Source organism: Antechinus flavipes, chromosome X (assembly GCF_016432865.1).
Source record: "Antechinus flavipes isolate AdamAnt ecotype Samford, QLD, Australia chromosome X, AdamAnt_v2, whole genome shotgun sequence".
Lineage (NCBI taxonomy): Eukaryota > Metazoa > Chordata > Mammalia > Dasyuromorphia > Dasyuridae > Antechinus > Antechinus flavipes.
Genome location: NC_067404.1, coordinates 83,184,516 through 83,209,781, shown reverse-complemented (window position 1 = coordinate 83,209,781; position 25,266 = coordinate 83,184,516). Strand labels below are relative to the sequence as shown.

The following is a 25,266-nucleotide window of genomic DNA, read 5'->3' as shown; positions in this document are numbered from 1 at the left end:
TTGAGTCTTCTGCCTCCAGGCCCAAGTGCCCTGTACTTTGTAGCATTGCTTCCTGGTAGCTGCCTGCCCCCAGGGAACTTGGCAGGCAACTCTTTAAGACTCCTTGACCCTCCTTGGACTTTGTGATCCATGCTAGCACTGATCTAGCACTTTCAGGTTTACAAAGCGTTTTACCAGTGTGATCTCATGATGGCAGTAAAATGCATAGGATTACATAGGGGAGACATTTTATCAAAATACAATTACCACATTGAATTAAAATCACTTTCACAATCCCCAGGTTAAGAACCTCTGCTGTAGATGTCATTCACTTAGATTTGGTTCAGGGAATACTTTTCTATTTACTGTTGTAAAGACTTTTTGAAATATACCTCTCTCTTATCCCCTACCCATTTAATAAAGATCCTTTTTTAAAGGAAGGTAGATAAAAAGCACTGCTGCAAAAGGAACCACCATATCAACATCACCTGGCACTGTTTATACTCTGCCACACCTCTGGAAAAAAGGAAAGGAGATAAATTTTCTGTTCGTCTAGAGGGCCAGACCTGGTCATTATACTTTTATAGTGTTCAGTTTTATTGGGGGGCAGGGGGATGGCATCCATTTAAATTACTTTAGTAATATAAGTAGTACATTAGAGACATATAGTATTATTTTCCTGGTTTTGCTTATTTCATTCCACTCCTGTTCATATAAGTCTTTTTCTGCTTCTTTGTATTCATCATACTTGTTTCTTCCAGCATAGTAAGATGGCATTACCAATATTCACGGACCATGGTTTGTTCTGTCATGCCCCAGCTGATGGGCATCTTTGCTCCTAGTTTTTGGCTACTACCAAAAGTGTTGCTTTGAGTATTTTGTTGTATAAGAGACTTTTTTTTCACCTTAATCTTCTTAGGTTATGAGCCTACAAGGGGAATCAGTGGGTCAAGTAATAAAACTATTTTCATCATTCTTTTTTGCATTTTTTAATTTGGTAGAAGAGAACACACCTTTTAAAGTTTTCCCAAGTAGCTTTCGGTTACTATCAAATCGTATGCAATTTCCAACTTTAATTATTCTTTGCCAGTTTTCTGGGTATGATGTGAAACCTCGGAGTTATTTTGATTTATGGCTAATTGTTACCATTCAATCTTTCATGTGGTTAAAAGTTCACAATTCTTTTGCAAACTATTTACATGCTTTGGCCACTAATTCATCTTAGTCATATTTGGAAATTAATGGAAATTTACCTTTTTTGGATTTACTTTTTTAAGAAGTACTTGATGCCAAAAAAAATTTTTTTTCTAAAGGTTTCTCATTCTACCGGCATTGATTTTGTTGACACAAAGGCTTTTTGATTTCATGTCATTGAAATTAAAGTACCCATTTTATCTTTTATGAACTCCCCTGTCTCGTTCTAGGTTAATAATTCTCTTAGCTGTATCTGTGAAAAGTACTTGATCTTCTTTTCTCTTAATTTTTTCCTCTGCTGTGGCCTTTTATTTTCAGATCACTTATCTGTTTTGAGCTTATTGTGGTATGTGGTGTAAGATGTTGGTCTAACCCTTCATTTCTGCAAAGTGGAAAAGATGAGAGATGTGGACGAGATGTCTAGATAGTATGATTACATGGATTCCTAGCTGCTTGAATGGCTGTACACAGGGTTCATTGTTAATGGTTTGATGTCATCTTGCCAGGGGGTCTCCCCTATAGAACTGAGTACGACCTCTTTGCATGGTTGATCATTTTCATCAGTGATTGAAGACGAGGCATGGATGGTATGCGCGATCAGGTCAGCAGCCGACAGAGAGCTGAAATGGACAGCTACCACGTCGAATGGCGATCGGAATCCTGAAAGATCTGAACAAACTAGAATATTGAGGTGAAATTCAATAGGGATAAATGTCAGGGCTTTGGGATTCCCAAAATCAACTTCATGAATAGTAAATGGGAAAAGCATGGGTAAGCCACAGTTTGTCTGAAAAAAAGATCTTGAAGTTTTAAGGAACTACAAGCTTACTGTCAACAGTGCTATATGATAGCCATTTGAATCTCAGGTTTTTGAGAACCGTGGCTTCTATTTTTTAGTTTATTTCATTTATTTATTTATTTTCATTTTTGGCATTCACTTTTTTTTTCTTTTCTTTCTTTTTCTTTTTTCTTTTTTTTTTTTTTTTTGCTGAGGCAGTTGGGGTTAAGTGACTTGCTCAGGGTCTCACAGGTAGCAAGTGTTAAATGTCTGAGGCCAAATTTGAACTCAGGTCCTCATGACCTCAAGGCTGGGGCTCTATCCACTGCGCCATGTAGTTGCCCCAAATTTACTTTTATAAGATTTGAGTTCTAATTTTTTTTCACACTCTAGAGACCTTTCTCAAGATGGCAAGCAATCTGATATAGGTTATACATTTAAAATTATATTAAACATTTTCACATTAGTCATGTTGTGAAAGAATTGGAAAAGAGGGGAAAAAAACCCAAAGTGAAAAAATTATGCTTTGATCTGCATTCAGACTTCATATTTTCTTTTCTGCATGCAGATAGCATTTTCTGGGATGAGTCTTTTAGAATTGTCTTAACTCTTCTCAGCAAAAAAAAAAAAAAAAAAAAAAAAAAGATCCAAGTCTGTCAAAGTTGATCATTGCACAAGAAATGTGGTTTCTAGAAAAAAGGTGTTAGTCATAGTACTATCATAAGTTTAGAGCTAGAAGAGATTATAGAGATCATGGAATCTAACCCCCTTGTGTTAAAATTATATCTTGTTCTGGTCCCCAGACGGTTCCCTCAACTCCTTTCTAGTCAGTACAGTAAGATTTAAGTAGCCAGTAGAAAGTAGCAAATAGCAGGAAGTAGGACTTCAGAAGGGAAGCTAGAAGTCTTGTACATACTGTCAGTGTGGGCGGTTGTACAATGGAAGTAATGATACATCTACCTTTGGGGGGGGGGGTTGGGAGGACCAAGTGAGATAATGTTTGTAAAGCACTTAGCGCAGTGCCTGGCACTTAGTAGACATCACGTAGATGCGCGTTATCATCACCGTCATTATTATTAGAAAGGAATTGGTGATGTGGGCCTGACGCTTTTGAGAAATAAGGGCTCGAGAGGTGAGTAATTCTGGTCATCGTCCACATGGCGAAAATTGAAGCCTTGGAGTCGATGAGATCCCCGTGAGTGGACCCTGAGTTACTCCCTCGGAAGGTGAGACTGGTCCTGGGAGGAGAAAGCATCTGGGGGGGGGGGGGTGTCAGTAGGGCTAGACACTGCCCCATGAAAACTGAGAAGAAGCCCTCAGATTTGACTGTTAAAAGATCCTCAGTAATCTGAGGGTAATTTAGAGGTTGCATTGTAGTGGGTTGAGAAGTGAGAAAGTTGAGGAAGAGATATAGATGGCTTTTTTCTAGCCATTAGACTGAAAAAAGTAGAGAGGGGGGCGTCATGGGAATAAAAAGTGCAAGAGATGGGTCAAGCGAAGGCAGTGGGGCACGTCTGTAAACAGCAGCAGAGGAGGAGCTAGTAGTTAGAGAAAGGTTGAGAATTAGGGCATTTTACGGAGGCACCCGCCAGAAGAGTTAGAAAGGAGTTGGCAATGATCAAGAGGAAAAATAGAGGGTTGGTGTTGGCAAGCAGAAGGGCCGCCGCTTCCTCTGAGCCTGCGGCGAATCCACTGGAGAGAAGAGGCAGCTCATGGTGGACGGTCTCTTTCCACTTTCTCAATAGGGGATGAGGTCAAAGGGAGTGTGGTTGGTGTGGGCAAAGAAGAGGTTTGGGGAGCGCAGTAAATGAGAAAGGAAAAGGGAAAAGAGGGCCCTGGTGAGGTTATAGAACACACGTTTGTAGCCACCATCTGGGCATGAAACTTGTTTTCGTTATGGAACTCGGGGTCCAGATTTGACAAGGCATGAGCAGTGATTGGATGAGAGGGCAGAAGATTGAGGGGAGAAGATGGTGTTGAGAGGTCCCACAAAGTGGGAGTTTAGAAGGAAGGGAGGCAGTGGGACCTCAGTCTTATATGGGTAAAGTTAGAATCCAGGGTGCCCATTGGGGGAACTGGGGGACCAGGCTTAGATGGGTGGGAGGGTGTAGCGCTGGGGGCCACCGGGTCCCCATGTGTTAGTGGGCCAGGGTCCCCACAAGGCCAGCTGCTGAGCGCCTCCTCGGTCCTCACGGATGCTCAGACTCAATGGAGGAAAGCCCAAGTTCAAGTTTGGACTCAGATACTGCCTTAGCTGTGTGATCCTAGGTAAGTCACTTCACTCCTCTCTGCCTCGTTTTCCTCATCTGTGAAATAGGAATAGAACCTACCTCCTGTGGTTGACTTTCTGTTTGTAAAGTGTTTGCAAACTTGAAAGTGCTATGGAAATGCTAGCTGGGATGCCAGTGAAGATGGTTGGGATTGAGGAAAAGCTGAGGTCAGAGGTTGGCCTCTGCTGTTTCTTGGGGCACATTCGTATCAGTCATATTGATGAAGTCAAAGTGTGGGTAGGGTTTAGAGTTTCAGATACATGCTGGCTGCGTGACTCTGGGCAAGCTGTTCAGTGCTCTAGAGCGTGGTGGGGGAGTGTCAGATGCTCCTCAGTGTGACAAAATGGCCTGGGGAAATAGTTCACAAAAGACAGAAAAATACCATAACCCCTCGATGGCGCTGAGTCTGGGCTGGCAGGGATCCGACTGGTGACTGGATTAATTAGTGGCCCTGGTTCTCTGAGTTGGACTCGGCTGCCCTGGGTGACTCGGGAAGGCCTTTCCTCCCAGCCCCGTCCCTCTCCCTGTGACCCACGGCTGGGTTGTTCCCAGCTGCTGCTTCAGCGCATCACTCCCTGAGGCAGAAGCTTATCTAGTCCCTTCAGTAACCCCTCTTGACCATGGCCCGCTTCAAGAGGCAGCTTTCGGCTCCTGGGACAGCACTTGGCAGTGAGCAGCCCTGCCCAAGCAGGGAACGGGCTGCTCGGGGAGCACTCACTCTAGGTGCTAGAAGTATTCCGTTTCCGGCCGTCCAGGAGATTCCTGCATGGGACAGAGAGGCTGGGGCGGTCCACTTTGACCAGAGAAGCGATGGGGGGGGGAGGGTCCCTTGCCTTCTCTGAGCATCCTCGGAGGTGAGGAAGCAGGGCCTCTGTCACCCATCTGCCCACTGTGGATGGCAGCTCAGAATGACTGCCGCATGAACCCTCCCCGGGGAGCCCGGTTCACTTGCCAGGTCATGGGGTGCGAGCAGAGTCTGCCGCCACAGCTCGTCGAAATCTGCACAGACCGAGGCAACGTGAAGCTGACTTTTAGATGAGATCAGGGGCATGGGTTGGCATGGAGGGCAACAGGGGGGCACTCGGGGCGGAGGGAGCAATATTTAAAGACAGACAAGTCGGCATGGCTGAGTTTTGTGAAGTAATGAGATATGACTTGAGGTGTGGAGGGACGGGAGGCCTTGAAGGCCAGGCTGAGGCCGCGGGATGAGAGTTTTGGCTGGGGACCAATGAAAGAAGAGAATATTTCAGTGGGTATAAAAGTGGTCGAGGGGGCAGGGAAGACTCGCCGCGCTCATCTCGAAGTAATGCAGGCTTCAGCGTGGCTAGAAGCTGGAGGAAGTGAAGGTGCTTGTTTGTTCTCTGTTCTCCAAGAGGACCGGAACTTCAGGAAAGTGACACCACAACATGCAAGCGAACGGGATTTAAGGGAAGGAGGGCTGAGATGAATCTAAAAGAGACTGGAGGAAGCTGGCCACTGCTTATGACCTTGGCTTGGGATGGGACCGCCATGGAGAATGAGGAGGACATTGGGAAATAGCATGTTTTGGAGGTAGTCGAGCATAAACCTGGAGGTGACAGCTGTAGATAACGGAGGTGATAGCTGCCATTTCCATAAACACCTTAGAGTTTACAAAGCATTGTACAAAAGTACCGAGTCTCACGGCAGCTTGGCAAGATAGGCACCTCTGGCGCTATTGTTCTTCCTGTTGTGAGTGTTGAGACCATGGAGGCTGGGAGGTTGATTTGGGAGTCATGCGTGGAGACAGAGAGAAAAAAGGGAGGGAGACAGAAAAAGGAAGAGAGAAAAGGAGGGAGAGACAAAGAAAAGGGAGAGAGAAGGAGGGAGGGGGAACACACACAGGAAGAGAGAGGAGCAGAGTGAGAAGAGGAGGAAGGGAGACAGGTAGAAGGAAGGAGAGACAGAGAAAAGGGGAAAGAGAGAGGGAGAAGCTGTGCTCCTTGGGCAATTGTGAGCTATGGTGAGCTCATCATCTGAGGAGAGGGGAGGAAGAATACTCGGTAGTTTGGGATGAGGAGGGGGTGCCTCAGAGGAGACCCTGACATTGCCATGCCATCTTTTTCCCTCCCCCTTCCAGTGCCCTTCCCTTGTGACTTCTGAGGTCCAGTGCCAATGATCTCAGGGTTCTTGCTCTGGACCTTTCCTGCAGTGGGCCGTCTTCCACACAGCATGGCACCCATCCTCACCTCGTGACTACCTTTCAAGGCCCACTTCGAATGCCCCTCCTGCTCCTTCCATCTGGGATTTTCCTCAGTTTACCCTGTCTACATTTTCTTTGTACATGGGCCTTAGTACGTCACCCCCTAGCTGACTGTAAACTTCCTGAGGTCAGGGGTTGCCTTTTGCCCTCCTTGTGGTCCCAGTTCAGCACAGTGACCGACACATAGTAGGTGTCCCTCTGACTTTGCCAAGCTCAGCTTTCAGTGATGGAAGGGATGTGGGGAGCAGCACGGTTGGGGGGGGGAGGGCTGTTTTGTGACCCGGAGCCAAGCGGGAGGCAGAACCCCCCGAGTTGTTCCCCAGTCTCATTTCAACACTTCCATCGGAATCTCACACCTGCCACGTTCACGTGGCGCATCGTTGTGGCTGGCCGTGTGTGGCCTGCTCAAATTGGCGTGGGTGGCTTTGCTGAGTTACGGGCTCTCGGTCTATAGCCAGCTTTTCTTTTTGGTTCTGAGCACCCCTATCCTCCGGCAGGGTAGAGGGACCTGGGGGTTCAGCCGGCCCCCACCCTAATAGATGGCAGGGCTCGCCACCAGCAGACGAGTCAAAAGGAGGGTCCTTTAAGGTGGTGAGCATTCCCTTGGCACTTGAGAGCAGTCTCTGTGCTTGAGCAGAAGGGCGGCTTCTTGTATGTCACTTTTACGGGGTCGTAGAGGCAGTTGAGGCACCACAGTGGAGGAAGACCCAGGCCAGGTTCCAGGCAGGGAAGGCTTGAAGTTACATGTGACCTCAGACACTTCCTAGCCACGTCATCCTGGCCAAGTAACTGAACCCTGTGCCTCCGTTACCTCAGCTGTAAGATGAGGAGAAGAGTGGTGGGGTTATTGTGATGATCCAGTGAGATCCTGTTAGGAAAAAAGCATTTGGCAAATAAATGCCAGCACACAGTAGGTGCTTAAGGAATGCTTGTCCCCTTCTTTCTTTCTTCACATACACAGGAGCAAAGAATTTAGGAGCAGCCCCAGAAACTTCCAGGTAAGGAAACTGAGGTTTGAGGTATCTGGGTCTTGCCCAAGGTCAAGTGATTTCAGAAATCCCGGGGCTGGGACTCGTTATTCCCGATCTGGGATCCCCATGTTCCCCAGCTGCCATAGTCCTAGTTGGCCCCGGGCTTGCTACTGATGGAGGGCCTTGGCTTGTTAGCTGGCTGACCCCTGACCTTCACCTCTGGGTCTCATAATAGTGCCAGCCTTCCAGGGTCGTTGGGCCGTGCGAATGACATGCCATCAGCCAACCAGAAGGCGCTCTGCAAATAGCCCCAGCGGACTTGGAAATACACCCAGAGCCCAGGAGAGCGCCGGGCAGACACCCTCACTTTGGAGCGCCAAGTTTCACGAAAGCCGGATTGTCACCCCAAGCTGCCGGAGAAGGGTGCTCCGGCTGTGGCTTTCTAAAATTCCCTTTGAAGAGACCTAGTTACTAAGCAACTATCATGGCCCGGCTGCTCAGTGGGAGGGGAATGGAACTAGTGGCTTCCAAAGAACAGAAAATAAAAACAAGTTGTTAAAGAGCAAACAGATATGAGGACAGCTATTTTTTTCCTCCCTGGGTTTACCACATACTTCTGTCTTTCATCCATCTTCCCTGAAAAGGAGCCTGACTTGGCCGGAATCTCTTCCTGCCACATGGCAGCGGCCTCCCTCTATCCGTGAGGGCTTGGCGGCAGGAAGCCGAGTGCGGGCCCAGCACTCTTCTGGTCCGAGCTTGGGTTGGTGGCGGCGGCGGCTCTGGCACCACCCCCTTCCCTCCCCCCCTCTCCCCCTCCCCAGCCCCTCTCGTGCAAATGGGTACTAAGGCTCTGGGCCGGTCAACGGTCAGAAGAAAGGAGAAAAGGCGATGTCGATTCTGGACCAGCTTGGCCCCCACACTCAGGGACCTCTGCCGAGTCCCTCCCCTTTTCAAGAGCTCAGCTTTCTTCTCTGTAAACTAAAGGGGTTTTTACCCTTTTTATGTTAGTTTTATAGGGGAAGAATTTCATTCTGGTGGGAGGGGAGGGGGAGAGAAAGTTGGGGGGGATTGTGGAGGGGGCTAGTCAGAAACACCAGCTAAAAGAAAAGGGGCCGAGAATGTTTCTTTTCAGTAGAATCAGAATTTTCAAGCCAGAAGGGAGCTCAGCAGCCATCTGGTGCAGCTAGTGCCCGCTAGAAGCCCTCTGAGGAGGGGGAGTCCCCGGGCTCCCATGTGCCCCTTGAGGCTGAGCTGCTCCATTCCTCCAGGTGCTTCTGCTCACATGAACTCAAGGCCCTTGACCATCTGGGCCGCCCTCTTCTAGATTCTCCCCAGCTTTTCTTCTCAAATTGTATGCAGAACTGGACAAGGATATTCCAGGTGGTGGTGGGCTAGGGAGAGGGCCGGAGTCCATCGAGCTCATCATCTCCTACATCCTGATGCGGCCCAAAGGCCCCACAGCTCACGCTGCTGGCTCCATTCGGAGCCCAAGATCCTTTTCAGCCAAACTGTTCTCTAGCCCCCAATTATGAGGCTTTATTATGTTTTCTTTTATATTATAATATTTTATATTATAATTTTAAAATAATTTTTATATTTTATTTATATCATTTTTATTTATATATTTAAATTTATTTATATAAATTTAAATAATATATAAAATATAAATTTATTATATTTTATATTATGTTTAAATTATGTTTTGCAACCTCCTTGGCTTTCTGAATGTGAGTGTCCCAAAGTTGGGATTTATCCTCTCCAAGTGTTTGGTTTCCATACCCATGTACTCGGGGTCACAAAAGTTTCTTGGGCAAGTGAAATTTAAGCAGCTCTGCTCTAACCCAGCCTCTGCCGTTTTGTGCTTCTGGGGGTTAGGGTTAGACCCAAACGGAAGATGGTTAGTGTTAACCCCACCCCAAAAGTTAGCTTATTATGAAATGTAGAGGTAAAACGAGCTCCTTGTCATTGATTGAGCTCTGAAAGCCCTCGAAGGGAGACTCATGCCTGCCTCTTCGCTAGCTTTGTGTCCACCGGCAAACCCGCTTTCCTCTCCGAGCCTTCGTTTCCTTCTCTGTAAGATTAGTGGGGGGGGGGAGGGGTTATGGATGCTCTCAGCTCCAATGTGGGATGGCTTTTTAGAAATTCCCCAGACACCTTGGAAGCCCCTCCTTACTCCAAGGCCTCGGACCCGCCCGGTGGGATGCTGGCATCAGCTGGGAGGTGGGGGTCCCACACTTGGAGTTTTCCTTTTCCACCTGAGATGAGTCAGTGACTATGGTGCTTCCTCCATGATTTCAGGGAGGAAAAGAAGAGCGAACACAAATTACCAGAACACTCAGCGCTGGCGCTTCTGGGCCTGTCGTGCCCAAGAGTTGTAGACCAAGCCTTTGTGAAGAAGCGGGGCCTTGCGCAGGCGGCTCGGGAACCCCACCCCTTCATTGACCTTTTTATTTAGCTAAAGGGCATCAGGCCCTACCGAGGAAAGGAAGAGCGTCACGTGTCCGAACAGGTGTTTGGTTTTCTGCCTGTGTGACCCTCCAGACGAGACGGGGGTGCCGAGTGCCAGCGCTCTGTGGCGTCTTGACATGTTGTTGTGGAATCGGCCTGGCAGGGACTTCCTGCTTCACTCGGAAACAAGGCCTTCCATTCTGAAAAACAAATTTGAGTGACACTTGGCTCATTTTTTCTCGTTTCCATATCCCTGGGTTATACCCATCGCCTTGTTTTACCTAGTAGGTGGGTTTCTGTGAAGGGGATGGCCATTCAAAATGAACTCCGTGGAAATGCACGAGGGGAAGTTGGTACTTCAAAAAGTCTTGTGGCAAATCACCTTTCTCCCCAGACCCCATGGTTCAGATCACATATCTTTCTTTTGGATTTTAACAAGAGAAGGGAAGAGCTCTTTGGGATGGCGTGATGGGCAATGGGACGTGAGCTTCTGGAGCAGATACGGCAGTGTGGTACAGGGGCGAGGGAAGTGGCGACCTCGTCATAGTGAGTCGAATGAGTTTGCTTGTTAAAGTTGCACTTCCCTCTAAAGCGAGGAACCCTTTTTTGCTTTTGCTGCCCGGATTGAGAAGGAGGCAGTGGCCTGGAGGGCCTTTCCTCCGACCACTCCTTTCTTTATATTTGGGGCCATCTGTTATTTGAAGTGGGCCAGAGGAGTCTCTTCTACCATCTGTTTTCCTTTGGTCTTGATGTTGCTGCGAAGAAGAAACTAGAACCTCCTTCTAGTTGTTTGTTTGTTCAGGGATCAGGTTTCAGGGCCAACAAAGGCCTTCTCTAGCTCAGGTTGTCCAAATGTTGCCCATTTCTCAAGCATGTTCTTTCCGCCTATCGGGGTGGAAAGATTTCTCCCTTCCCAGGTAAGACGTGTCCTGGCTCCTGGCCAACAAGTGATGCCGTTGGCGGGCGCTGCTTTCCGAGTCGACTTGACAGAGATCTGTCAGTTGCTTCTGGAAGTTACATTGTAGAGCTACTTGGCACCTTGGCTTAATTATTCTCTTCTCGCTCCCCCCTCAGAATACAGTCGCTTCGAATCCAAAATCCACGACTTGCGGGAACAAATGATGAACAGCAGCATGAGCTCCGGCTCTGGCTCACTTCGGACCAGTGAGAAGAGGTCTCTCTACGTCCGGTAAGATGCGCGGACTCAGAAAGCTCGTCTGCCCTACCTCCGTCCGGCCTCCCGATTAGTTAGTGGGCAAGGGAGCGTGGACTCCCGGGGCCGGACAAACATGGCTCCCGGGTGCTCGTAGGCTGGAGAATTGCTCAGGGTCTTTTTCAATGGGCCTGATCCTTGGAGTTTCTGCAGAGTCCTTTTGGTTGGATGGTACTGTTCAGTACTCTTGTCTGGTGAGAGTGGGGAAAGCCTGGTATCCCCCTTTCTCCTTAGGAGGCTTCAGTTCATGTAGCTCACTGAGTCTGAGCCCTAAAGCCCCACACTTTCACACCTTGGACTTGGCCACGGTACTGCTGAACTTCCTCTCATGGCTCTCTAGGAGGAGCTGCATTTGGATGGAAAATGGAAACAGAAATCCCTGGACTAGTTTGGGGGCGAAACGTGGCCACGGCTGCCTCCACTTGAGAAAGCTGGTACCCGTTGGAGGCATTCTGGGGCTGTCGCAACTCTGGCGGGGCTTTGGCTCCCGATTCGGGGGGGGGGAGGGGAGGAGGATCCTGTACCTTGCTAGATTTATTTTTCTTTTAATACCAGAATACAGAAGGGAGCCAGCCTTTTTGGCCAGATAATCTCCCAGAAACCCTCCTTTTCCTTTTCAGCTGGTCTCCTTGTGTATTAATAGTGCTTTTCCCTCTTTTTGCCTAAGCCTGAAATCCACTTCCTGTTTGAGGGGAAAAGAGGGGCATGGAAGGGAGCATTGCTAGACTTGGGATTAAAAATAAGGCTGTCTTGTCTAGCCTGGAGCCCTTGCTAGGAAGGAATCAAAACGAGTGGGCCTCCCCCCTGCCCCCGGATGTGGCTCTCCAGGGAATGTGGGAAGCTGCTTTGAAGGCAGTTCCTTTGGAGCTTAATTTTTCGAGATTTCCCCTGTCCTCTCCAATGTCCCAGTTCTCCCTTCCCGGGGTAACAGGTGCCCCGCCTTTTTCCATTCCGGCCCTTCCTTTAGTCATCACCCTCGTAGCCCTCTCAACATCCCCTCGTGGATCGTGGAGAGACGTCGAGAAGGGAGAGAGAAATGGAACTAGGAGGAAGCACGCTTTGGTGATTCAGCTGCACCCTTTGGCTTCTCCATCAGCGGCCCCGGGCGGGTCCTGACCGAGGCCGGGTGGGCAGAGCCCCTCTGTGCTCTTTGCTGACTGCCTGCTTCTCCCAGTCCATCGCCCCTTTTCCCTGCACGCTCCTCTGCATCCCCCTGCCTGGTCCCGGCCTCTAGGTGCTTCCGAAGCAGTGAGTGTGCTTTGGTGACTTCCCAGGCCGGACTCCTGGTCCTGGTGACTGGCAGAGTCAAATACTTCACAACTCAGAGAAAGCAGAACCACTCTCAGAGTGCTCCTGACTGCTTCCAGAGCCGAGTTCAGAGTCTTTCCTTTCAGGAAACGTTTGGTAGGGAAGCCTTCAGGTATCAAGCAGCGTGTCCCTCAGCCTCTAGGTCGTACCTGCTGTGTGTCGGGCACCGGGCTGGGCCTTGTAACTTGGTGCTCATGCCCGTAGCCATGATTTCAGGGGATCCCCCGGGCCAGATTCTGGCTAGATTGTGATGCTAGGCAGCCCCAGGGTTGCGACAGAGAATTGGGGTTGATGATCACAGAGGATCGGGACACCATGTCAGACAGGTGTTGGGATTTGGTGTGACCTGGAGCTCCCGGGCTGGCACACATTTAAGTTCCACTAAGATGGGGACCGGGACTTTTTCTTTTTTGTGCTTTACACCCCTCCCAGCGCAGTGCCTCATTGAGGTGCTTAATTAGGATCGCAGCTTTAAAACAGATTCGTCCGCCGTGAAGAAGTTTGGAGGGCTGCCTTTCGGAGACTGGGGGGCTGCCTGTCAGAGATGGGGGGAAATTGGGAGCCGTCGGCTATGTGAGCAAGGTCTCTTCGGGCCCAGGAGTACTGGAGCCCAAGAAAACTGGTCGGGCAGGTTTCCCAAAGATCCAGGGCCAAGTAAACCGGGGGCTTTCAGAGAGAGTCAGGCCCGCGGCCAGGGAAGGCTTCCAGGGAAAGGCTTTTGTGAATGACTCCAAGTGGAAAGGGCACTTGACTTGGAGCCAGAGAACCCGCCTTGGAATCCCGCTGACGTGACCTTGACCTCCGCCGTACACTGAGGACACGGAGCTCGGCCCTGACACTCCTGCTGGGAATGCGTTCCTACCTCAGAGAATTGTGGGTTTCTTTCGAGATCTGACTTTTGCTTGGAGAAGGCTTTCCATGGTTGTCCCCTCTCCCCAAAGCGTCCTGTCCTCGTTTGTTTCACAGAGAGTCTCTGTTGTCTCTCTGGTCTGAGGGTGAGCTTCACCATCCCCTCTGTGGTCCCAGTGCTTGGCTCGGTGCCCAGCCCAAGGTAGGTGCTTAAATGGTTGGTGATTGGCCAACTAGCCCAAGTACTTCAGGCTAAGTAGAAGGCATTTCTTATTGGATTCTCCTAAGAACCCTGGGATGTCGGGGCTGTCATTCAGGCCCCAGCACTCCGGGGGTCGCTTAGAAGTATCTTGAGACTGACCCTTTACGCTTCACTAGGCCACCAGCTCCCGCTGGATTCTTGGGTTTCCGGACACCTCCACCATCCTCGTTTCTCTCTCATTTTCGGTTTCTTCCTGCCTGTGGCTCACAACCATGTCTGTGTCTCAGTTCCCTGGTGTCATCTCTGAGCTCTCCCCTCCTCAGCCAGGCACCTCGGGTTCCTCTTCCTCCTAAATCTTGGGTAGTCCATTGGGTTGAAACCATCCTCTCCGAAGCTCCTTCAAAATCTAGCGTCCTTTTCTCTCCGCTCTTCCTTCGGGACTTCCGGGCACCATTTGATCACGCTAGCACCCATCTCCTCCTGGATTCTCGCTCTTGCTTCTCTGTCTCCATTGTTGGACCCTCAACCAGGTCATGTCCACTGAGGGTGGTTAATCCCCAACTCTCTGCCCAAAGCCCAAAGCCCCCTTCTGTCTGCTCTCTACTCTCTTGCATGGGGAATCTCCTCAGCTCCCATGAGATCCGGGATTGTCTCACTGCAGAGGATTCCCAGATCTCTCCAGCCAACCTCGGCATCTGTCCCAAGCTCTGGGCCCTCATTGGCTTTGGGACACCTGGATTTCGATGTCCTACTGGCTTCCTGAATTTCACGTTTTCTCCCCCTCCCCCCAATCCCATTCTTTTCCCGAACTCCCACCACAGCCCCACCAGCCTTGAAACTTTCAGCTTCATCTTCAAGCCCTCGCTCATGTCGGGTATCCATCCCATTGCCAGATGGCGGGCCCTCGTTCCCCACGTGGCCGAACCGCCAGAGCCCGGGTCTGATCCTTCGGTCAGCTCGTGTTGTGTAAGGGAGGAGGGGCCGGGCCCATGTACATCCTTGGTGCTCTTTTTTTTTTTTTTCCCATCTGTCTCCTTTAGCGATTCCATCCGGTGCAGTTCCTCTCGCTGCGATTGCGGGAGGGAGCTTAATGTAGTGACAAGAGTACCGGACTTGGTGTTAGAAGACAAACAGCCATATCCTGCCTCGGCCAGTGCCAGCGTCCTAGTGGCCTCAGTTTCCCCATTTCTAAAACAAAGGTTTCAGATCTAAGTTGATCATGATCACCTTGTGAGATAAACTCATAAAGAAAGCGCTTTGGGGATTCTCCCCCCGGGATCACTCCTGGATCCGTCTGCATAATCCTGCCCCTTTTGATGATCCCCAGTCCTGAATTTCCCACAGTCTGTAGGAATTCCCACCTTGGTGGACACGAAGAAGTCTTTCTGGCCTCCTGCCTCTGTAGACTAATCTCCCCCAAAGCGCTGCCCACTTAAAAGCGTGACCCTCCTTTGACCCCCGAATGACATCTTCTTTGATTCACTGGCTAGCTGATGTTGGGACGGTCCTTCCCCTCTCTGGGCTGTGCTATTTTCCCGGGACACCTCCGGATGCCAGCTCACAGCTCTGGGCGGCTGAGCCTCCGTTTATTTCTGCGGCATCATGTCGGTTGTTCACCGAGCGCGTGTGTGTACCTGCCACCGCTGAGGGCGCAGATACAGGATCGAGATGGTCCCAGCCCCCAAGGAGCCCCCCTCCTCTTGGCAGGGGAGCCCATGCTCACAGATTGATCCTGTTTTAGCATTTCGACAATTAGGAGAGTGCTTGTGTAGATGGTGACCGCTTGGGAATGGTTTCCCGGCCGCTGAGGGAGAGGGCCTCCCTGATGCCCTGCCCTTGAGGTCCGGCAGAAGAGCCCAAATAACTGGAAGAACATTGCGACACCCCCCCACCCCCACCCCCCGGGCTTTTCTTCATTGTCAGTCACCTTGTTCCTTCACCCACTTCTCATTAGGAAACGAGTCCCACTTTTGGAATAACACCCCCTTTTGTAAAATACAGACTCGTCAGGGCTCCCCACACTTGTGCAGAAACAATCCGTGCAAAGCAAAACCACACATTTATTAAACACATCTTAAGGATAAGACGACAAGACCATGAAAATCCTCACCCAGCTTCATTCGCTGCCGTGGTCAGAGATTGGGAGATGGAGCCCAACCTCTCACTTTTTGAGGAAACTCGGCCTCAGAGAGAGGGGCAGGAAACAAATAGGAACTCTGAAGTTTACAAAAGTGAATGTTGAAAACTCTTTACATTGAAGTGGCAGGGGAAGGCTGGGAAACTGAGCTCTCTGGCTCCAAATCTGGACAGTCAAATCCAGTGGCAATAGGCACTTTGTTAGGAACCTGGGTGTTCAGTGCTGGGCACAGGAGGGGGAAAAAGGAATGGGATTGCTGCTCCGCCTCCAAGAGGCAGTCTTGGCTCTCCGCCAACTGCGGACACCACCGCCTGGGCCCTTGCTGCCCATCGGAGGTGGGGTGGGCTCTGGCCCCAGCTAGAGATAGCTTGGGATGTTGAGGGCCCATCATCAATTCGTCCCTCCCTTTCCCCCAGTCCCAGAAACCATTGTGGAGGCTGCGGGGAGAGAGTACTAGAGTGACCCACTGGGCACAGCAGAAGGCAAGGGAAGGATTGGTGACCCTCGACTCCACACCCTGGCAACGTCACCTTTGGTCTCGCTGTTGCTGACTTTGATTCGAACTTTGTTTAGGTTAAAATAAGTGGCTCTGCTTATGTGTGGGGGGGGTGGAGTCCTTGAAAATCTCCAGAAATTTTGACCGTAGCTTTGTGGTGCCTTTCAGAAGGGGATCCACCCCACAGCTTGGGGCAGGGTCTCGGGGCCGTCCCGTTGCTCCATTTGGCCTGATTTTGGCATCTGGGGTTTTCATTTGGTTTCAGAGCCACCAAGCTCAAATACTCCCGCCACTTCCAGGACTTCAGGTTTCTCAACAAGTCCTTCTTTTTGCTCCATTGTTCTCCTCACACTTACTGGTCTCTGGGCTTGGAGAAGCCGTGAGATCCGGTGCCCTTGTGATCCAGAAGCTCGAAGGGTCAAAGCTTGCCTCAGGTTTTCTGTGAGCCTTCCATTCCTCCTCTGTACTATGAGGCACGTGCTAGATCTCTCCCACTGGCTGCCCCTTCCATGCATGGTGACGTGGAGAGACTCTAAGGAGGTAAGAGCGGGTGAAAATTCTCTGGAATCATGTTGTTGCTGCCAGTACTGTGAGGATGGGAGCTCTGGGAGTGCAAGGCTGGGGTTTTAGCCAATGCACCTCACTGAATCTTGACCAAATAAAGGTGTTCTGTCTTCTCTCCACCACCACCCCCCCCCGCTTCCCCTTCCCCTCCAAAGGAGGGACTCAGAGGCTGCTTGCTGAGGTGTATCACCAACTGCCTGATTCCACCTGAGTCTAGTCTTCCATCTGCTTAATGTGGAACATGGGCAGAGGCTGGAGGCCACCATTTGGTCCGGCCCAAACCTGGAAAAAGAATCTTCTCTGGCCCCGGGCGAATGGTCCTCCAGCTCTTTCGCCACTCTGAGAGCCCGGTGCTCAAGGTCCCTCCCAGTCATCTCTTCACGTCCGACTCTAACCCAGTTTCCTCAGATCCATTCTTACGTTGCATCGTGAGCTCAAGGTTCCTTCCGATCCTGAGTTCCTACCTGTTGGCATTTTCCAGCCTCTCATTGTCCGCTCTAGGCCGTGTATTTGAGAGGCAAGTGGGCCAGACGGGGCTCAACCGGAGCAGTCGGGCCAGCAGGGGTGCTGCCTCTTTGGGCCTAGCAGTGCCAGCCCAAGGTCACCACGGCACAGTGAACTCGGGCCATTGGAGCCACCGGATCTAACCCATTCTCCCTTAGTCCTGTCTCATCTCCACCTCCTAGAATCTTAGCTTCTTTTTGGGACCAGCTCAGGTGCTGCTTGAGCCCTCCCTGATTTTCTCAGCTATTAGTCTTCTTTTCTTTCTCAGGAGGAAAAAACCTTGTGTTTTTTTTTTTCTGTTTATTTTTTTTAAAAGACAGTAAAGGAAAATAAACCAAAACAAACAGAACCTTGTTGTGTGCCCAGCAGAACATCAGGGAGGATTCAAAATATAGAACGATAAATTTCCAATTCAAGAGAGGACGTGTACTAGTATATTCACGAGTGTCCAACTTTTCTTTGCTTCCTCATAGGTTGTTCTTTTTGTTTGTTCTTTTTTTCCTCTTTCATCTCCCTCCCCCCCTTGCTCCAAGCAGTCTATAGCTAAGCACAGATATATTTGATATATAGATACACACACTTTACCCCTAAGTAAACATGCATCTAAAACAATATTAGTATAGCTGACATATATAATATCTCTCTCTTCATTGAATGTTTCAAGCTTGACTTTGTAGAACATCAATGACTACCAGTCATGCTTTTTTTTTTTTTTTTTAATAAATTTGACTCCTGATCCTTGTCATGATGTTCATGTATATCTCTTCTTTCCTATCCCTGCTGACTCACCTACTTTAATTCTACTGCTTAACCTGCTCTGCTAATATTTAACCTCCCCCTCCCCTGAGGATCTCCCTCCCCCCCTTATTTCTTTATAAATTTTGGAGGGGGAATAATATCCTTCATGGTATATATTTAACCCATTCCCGATGTGAGTTGGTTTTTCAAACTCCGAGCCTTCTTCCCCCCTCTAATGCCTCTGTATCTATTCTTTCTCTGCACCTCATTTGGACAAATCTTTCTTTTGTGCTACCCAATTGCTGATGTCAATCTTAAACATATGGTACACACGACCACGTTAAGTTCCTTGAAATCAGTCATGGATGTAGGCTTTTTTATATGTTAAGTTTTTTGTTGACTTTGGGTTTGGTTGAAAGTCCTGAAAATCTGCAAAATCGCTGAATGTCCTTTTTTTTTTTTTTTTTTTCCATTCAGTACTATGGATAATTTTGCTGGATGTGATATTTTTGGCCACGGGCCTAGATCTTTTGATTGCCAGTATGTATGATTCAGGACTGCGGTCTTTTATTGTGGCTGCAGAGAAGTCCTGTATGATTCTAATTGTAGCTCCGGGGTATTTGCATTGTTTTTTTCTTGTTTCTTGCAAAATTTTCTCTTTGATCTGGGGTTTTTGAAATTTGGCCATAATATTCCTGTGCATTTTGCACAAAGGATCTCTCGTTGAGGTGGTGACGACGGGTGAATTTTTTCTGTTTCTACTTTCCCCTTGTGTTCTATCACTCCAGGATAATTTTCTTGGATTATTTCTTGGTCACAACTTTCAGGTAGTCCGGTTCTTCTTACAGTTTGTGTTCCCCACATCTGTTGTTTTTCTTACAAGATATTTCACATTCTGTTCTATCTTTCATTCTTTAGAATCTCTTTGGTTATTTCTCGGTCTCATGGTTTCGCTGGCTTCAATGGCTTCAAGGGGTCACTACTTGGTGTTTCCATGGAGCAAGCCTGGAAGTGTTTACACTTTACATGGGTTCCCAGTCTTTCTTTGGATCCCCCTGTTCTGCCCCAGGGCTTCTTGATTTTTCATCAGTCTAGGTTTACTCTGAGGCGCAAATGTGTTCTGTTTGTGGGGGAAATCAGGAGAGCTTGAAATTTACCAACGTTTTCCTAGTAGTTTTTGGAGATCCTTAGTGCCAGGCACCAGGCTTTGTTGTTCGGTTGTGTCTGCCCCTTTGTTTTGTGTGTGTGTGTGTGTCTGCCCCTTTGTAATGCCATTTAGGATTTTCTTGGCAAAGATACTGAAGTGGTTTGCCCATTCCTCCTTCAAGTCTTTTTACAGATGAGGAAACTAAGGCAAGCAGAGTGAAGTGACTTTGCCAGGCTCAGCTAGAAAGTATCTGAGACTGGATTTGAACTCGGGTCTTCCTACTTCCAGGCCCGCAAACTTGATTCACTGCAGCAGCACCTAGCTGCTCCGCCTTTAGACAAAGCAGGTGCTTATTACTCTTTTTTGGTATGTTGAATTGTTTTCTAGATGGTGGCCAAGGATTGGCGTGTGTGTGCGTGTGTTTGTTTTCATATTAAGTGATGAGAACGAGAATAGGGTTTCCTTGAAACTCATTTCTAGGAAAAAATCCAATTCAAGGAAACTCTACCTCTTAGGGTTCTGGTGGGTAGGAAACGGGCGCTTGTAATGGCAATCATCACCACGTAGACTCTTAGTTACTGCCCTACCACCCACTGTGATCATGGTGCCAAATTTTAAACTCAGATTTGAAAAACTCTACCTTGTATAATTGGGTTACTGGGACGTGGTCAGCCCGTGTCAGTTTATCTCTTCGTCATTCTTGTTATGGCCTGTCACATGCAGCTCTAGGCCATTTTTTTTTTTTTTGCTTTGTTTTAATTTTAATAGCTTTTTATTTACAAGATATACGCCTGGGTCATTTTACAGCATTGACAATTGCCAAACCTTTTGTTCCAATTTTTCCCCTCCCCCAGATGGCAGGCAGACCAATACATGTGAAATATATTAGAGTATAAATTAGATACAAAATAGGTATACATGTCCAAACCGTTATTTTTCTGTACAAAAAGAATCGGACTTTGAAATAGTGTAGTTAGCCTGTGAAGGAAATCCAAAATGCAGGCGGGCAAAAATAGAGAGATTGGGAATTTAATGTGTGATGGTTCTTAGTCATCTCCCAGAGTTCTTTCGTTGGGTGTAGCTGCTTCAGTTCATTACTGTTCCATTAGAACTGATTTGGTTCATCTCATTGTTGGAGAGGGTCACGTCCATCAGAATGGATCATCACATAGTATTGTTGTTGAGGTGTATAATGATCTCCTGGCTCTGCTCATTTCCCTCAGCATCAGTTCAGGTAAGTCTCCCCAGGCCTTTCTGAAATCCTCCCGCTGGTCATTTCCTACAGAACAACATTCCGTAACATTCACGTACCACAATTTATTTAGCCATTCTCCAATGGATGGGCATCCACTCAGTTTCCAGTCTCTGTCCATCGAGGCCATGTTTTTACTGAACAACAGACTTGTTGCCATCTTCCTTTCCTGCCTGTGGCAGCATTGACCTGAGAAGTGAGAAACATCAAGCTTCAGCTGGGCAACTTCAGTTCTTGTCCTGTTGCAACAGGAGCAGTAAGGGGCAAGAAGTGAAGTAGCCCAGCTGAAGCTTGATGTTGTTCAGTGGATGCCCATCCATTGGAGAATGGCTAAATAAATTGTGGTACGTGAATGTTATGGAATATTATTGTTCTGTAGGAAATGACCAGCAGGATGATTTCAGACACAGGGCTTTCCTCAGGGTGGTGGGGCAGTGTTGTTCATGAGGTGGTGTGTGGGCGCACATACTCCCCCACTGTTCCTGTTGCATATGTTGCAGGAGACAAAGGGCTTTTCTCAGGGTGGTGGGACAGCATTGCTAATTGGGTGGTTGTAATTTCAGAAGAATTACCTGTTCCTGATGTCTTATCAAGCTGAAGAACTTTGAAAGAAATGGATTTTCTTCAATCTCTGCCATGTGACTGCTGACCATATATGCCATTGTCATTATTCTGCCCCGGTTCCTTACTCACCGTCCCTCACCATCCACATACATCCCTTCCCTTGCAGCAAGTAGAGCTTTTTTAAAGCCTCATGGACCTTTGTTCTGGGAAACCTAGGAAAACGTGAGTCGTGCCACCCTGTCTTCCAGAATGCAGCTTCCTTCCCAGGTCACTCTGGCACACTCTGCCGCTTGAGTGCTGTTAAATACAAGTGGAGGGTGTCACAAAACCACTTGGGCTAGATTCTTCATAGAGTGGTAACAGCTTATTTCCACTGAGCCCTCACTGCAGCAAGGCAGTTTTCCAATTATTGCATGACACAGTGACTGCTGCACATCTTCTATTAGGTGTCCTACTTCACTGAAAAGATAGAAATTATTCTCCACAGGAAGAGAAGGCATTATCTGCTTTGCCTTTCCTAGACTTCATCTCCTCAGTCTCTGGTGGAGGCTGCTTGTCCTCTCATTCCCCACATACTCACCATCCCCTGTCCTTTAGCAGACTGCCCCCATGTGCTAATCTCCAGTGTCTCCTGGCCTACTGTTACTTTCTCTACTAATTCAACTTTTCTGTAGCCTAAAAAAAAGCTTTCACCAGATCTGACCAGCAGCACTAGTTTGTTACCTTATATTTCTCTTGCTTTTTCATTCAGAGTCCTTGAGAAAGCTCCCTCTCTTCTGTCCTTCCACTTCTTCTGTTCTCACTCCCTCCTCCAATCTGTTGCCCTCATCATCATGAAATCCACTAGGCCCTCATCAATGAGCTATCCTCCGACTTGTGGGCTAGCTCTCCTCTGTGGTTTTGTGACACTCCTACTGATTGTCCACTGTTGACGTTTCAACCGTGGAGCTCTTTTTATTACTCTCTTACTTGGTCTGATGGTCTCTCTGCAGAGGACTCCCAGATCTCTATCCAGCCTCAGTCTCTCTCCTGGGCTCTGGTCCCTCGATTACCACCTGCCTTCTAGACATGCTTTAAGCTTTTGAGAATGACTCATGTTCGGTCTCCCAGGTTTGCCACCACCTTCCTGCTCGCCTCACCTATCCAGTCTGTGGCTCAACTTCCTGTTTCAGCCCAAGTTATGTTTATAGTAGCCATTTTCCCCGTGTGTGGAGCAAGGATTAATTGTATACCCACAAAAGAAATGCTATGAGACACAAACTAGGATTTGGTTCGTTTGCTCAGAGACTGCTGCTCGAGTTGCAGGAGACCCTGGGAGGAGCTTGGTGGGGGGGGCCCTACTGCCCAGGCCAAGTGCCATCCAGACTCCCCATCCAGGCTTCTGGTAAAATGGGCCGGACTCAGACCATTATTTTTCCATTGATCATCTTCTCCATAAATGATGAAGGGAGAAGGGACTCCTTTCCTCACTACCTGTCACCTCTGATCAGAAAGCCTCTTGAGGCTCCACAGTAAAGGTACCAGGAGCCACCTCAAGGCACGTCTGAGGATGTCTGTCCCCAGAACTGATAGTTGGCAGTGACCTTCCTGCCCCACTCCTCAAATTGAAGGCCTCCTTTTCAGGAGCCAGCCCCCCCCCCCAACCCTCTGCCTCTGCTCCCTTGTTGTCCTTATACTTCTCCCCTTCACATGTTAGAACCCCTGGCTTCCTCGAAGACAGGGCTCAAACTTGATTTTCTGCAGGAGGCCTTTCCTGGGCCCTCTCCCACCTGCTGCCCATGCCTCACTCCCTTCTTTTGCATGTTATTTTTTTTTGGGGGGGAGGGAGGGATGTGAACATGTCTTCTCTTCCTTAGACTAGAAAGTCCTTGAGGGCAGGGAGCAGGCCTAGTCTATCATTGAGGACTTACTAAAGGCCTGTTGAGGGGCTGCTTTCCCACTTCTGGGGGACCCCATTAGAACAGGTAGCTTTTTTCCTGCCTCCCCTTCCCTGTCATGGGCAGGATTGGGATTCTTCCAGCCCAGTCCAGATAGCCTAGGCTACCTCATGGCCTCTGAAAAAGGGGGCACCTTAAGGTGCTGGCTCACCTTTTCTTGCTTCCGAATCCTGTCTCCTTCCAAGAAGAGTTCAAGTTCCCCCTCTGCTTCCGCTGTGGCACCTGCCGTGTGGCCCGTGCATCCTCCCTGGCCCAGATCCGCCCCCTTTCCCCCAACTAGATCACAAGCTCCTGGAGGGCAAAGACTGTCTTGTGCTATGGTGATTGCCCCAAGGCCTCCCACACTGTGAGCTTTTGGTAAACATTTGGGTGCAAAGTGCAGAGCTCCCTGGAGAGGTACGGAACAGGAAGTTATCACAAAGGGAGGGCCACTTTCCCAGGATGCGGCCCGGGAAAGGGGAGTGTCGGGCATTCTTTGATATGATTAGAAAGTGGGAGGGAGTAGAAGCCTTTCCTGAGAGAGAAGGGCAGGGGAGGATCTGCTAGCAAGCCTTTCTGCTCTGGCTACCTTTTAGAGCTTTATTTGACTATGACCGGACCCGGGACAGCTGTCTGCCAAGCCAGGGGCTCAGCTTCTCTTATGGGGACATTCTCCATGTCATCAATGCTTCTGATGATGAGTGGTGGCAGGCCAGACTGGTCACCCCCCACGGAGAGAGCGAACAAATTGGCGTGATCCCCAGCAAGAAGAGGTGAGTGTCATCTCTGCTAGAGGGGAGCCCGGTTTGGGTCCTGAGCACCTTTAACAAAGGCCCTGGGCAGCTCACCTGGCTCTTCTCTCTGACCTCCAAACAGGGTGGAAAAGAAAGAGCGAGCCCGATTGAAAACTGTGAAGTTCCACGCCAGGACAGGGATGATTGAGGCTAACAGGGTAAGTAAGTGTGGTGCCTCGGGAAGCAAGCTGCCGGCCCGGGCAGAGTCTCGTCTGGAGCGTGCCTCCAAAGGGGCCGCCTGGCCGATCTCCGGCAAAGGAAAGGTTGGCGCGTCCGAGGCCGACGTGGATCGTTCGCCTCCCTTCACGCTGGGCGGACGGCCCTCAGAGTTGCCGTGGCATCGGAGCAGCCTAGAAGCCACGGTGCCCGTGGGCAGCCTGAAAAATTAGGGAAAAGAATCACACTGGTAGACGCTTCAGCAGCAACAGCTCTCACGGTCCCTGGACTCAGAATGCCCAGGACACTCCACCTCGCGCCGGTGCGAGGGCCGTGGCGGCTAGCCGCCGCGTGCCGAACTCCACCCGCGGCAAATGAGGGGCCCTCTCCATTCACCCCTTTTCTCCTCTAAGCTTCACAGAGCAGAACTCCTGGAGCAGGAGAGGAAGGAAGGGCCTGGAGTAGCGGAGGCCATCTCTGTAAGTGGCACGGTAGGGCAGGAGCCCAGGAGGAGGCCAGCTTTGGTCTTTAGGAAGTGCCAGTGGATGCTGTGAGTGTGGTCTAGGGAGCTGCACCCTCTTGCCCTCCATGCCTTGCACCCATTAAGTCTTTTCTTCCATCAGTCTCCATTGACCTCCCAGAATCCATGTGTGAACAATTGTCCTTGACATCGCTCCCCGTGTCTCCATTTTAATTTTCCTTGCATGCTTTAAAGCCATTGTTCTGTTTTTTTTCTGTCCTCCCCCGCCATCTTCATGTTCTTTCACAGTCGAGCAAAACGAAACGTAAAAAGAGTTTTCGTCTCTCTCGAAAGTTTCCATTTTACAAGAGCAAAGAGAACGTGACCCAGGAGAACAACGGACAGGAACGTAAGTAGCAGCCGAGTAGGGAGAGCCACCCACCCAGCACTCTGACGCCTGCCTTCCTTCTTTCCTTCCTTCCTTTAGGACACTGGAAAGGGCCAGGGAGGGTGGTTGGGCCAAGTTGGCCGCAGCTGGCTCCATCAGGAGGTGGATGGCAAGGGCTTCGAGGTGCCAGTCCCTGCTCCCCCCTGGCCTCTTCCTCTCATCCTCGCTGCCCCCCTCATCCAAGACTCCCTTGGTTTTCTATAGGGATCTTAGAGACTCTTTCTTTTCCTGTGGCAGAGCTGGGCCGAGGGCACACCGCCCCGGTCTGGTGAGGGCCGGACCTGCCGTCTCTCGAGCCCTTTGTTTCTTTGATTTCTAACGTTAAGTGTGTTCGAATTAGGGGCTGGAAGAGGAGGCGGCAAATGTGGCTAAAATAACGGGACGCGCAGGATTAGGCAGCTCTGTGCCTCCCCGCTAGCTTGGGTTAAGCCTTCCTGTACCCCAAGCTCTGCCCACCGGGCTCTTCTTGGTGCTTGTGCAAAGATGCCCTGGAGTTGGAGGTTGATGGGGAGAGCCGAAAGGCTGGGGCCTTTGTGACTGATGCTTGCGGGGCAACACCCTGGCTGTTGTGGTTTGTATGAGAAGCTGCTGGTGGGGAATGGCGCCCCGAGTTCCTAGCTTCTGTTCCCAAGTTTTGAAAGGAGCTTGCTGGGGGCT

At 49.5% G+C, this 25,266-nt stretch overlaps 1 protein-coding gene across 5 annotated transcripts in view; it reads left to right on the top strand.

The window, feature by feature from the left end:
• The window catches only part of DLG3 (discs large MAGUK scaffold protein 3), a 69,620-nt gene that overhangs the window by 37,674 nt on the left and 6,680 nt on the right, over window positions 1-25,266 (top strand). For 3 of the 5 annotated variants that reach the window (XM_051969140.1, XM_051969139.1, XM_051969142.1), the window contains 3 exons: window positions 10,936-11,050; window positions 23,348-23,524; window positions 23,628-23,703. In XM_051969140.1, the coding sequence (XP_051825100.1) occupies window positions 10,936-11,050; window positions 23,348-23,524; window positions 23,628-23,703 (368 nt within the window). Of the gene's footprint in view, window positions 1-10,935; window positions 11,051-23,347; window positions 23,525-23,627; window positions 23,704-24,470; window positions 24,571-25,266 lie in introns of all 5 variants that reach the window. The other 2 variants (XM_051969138.1, XM_051969143.1) reach the window with 1 other exon arrangement.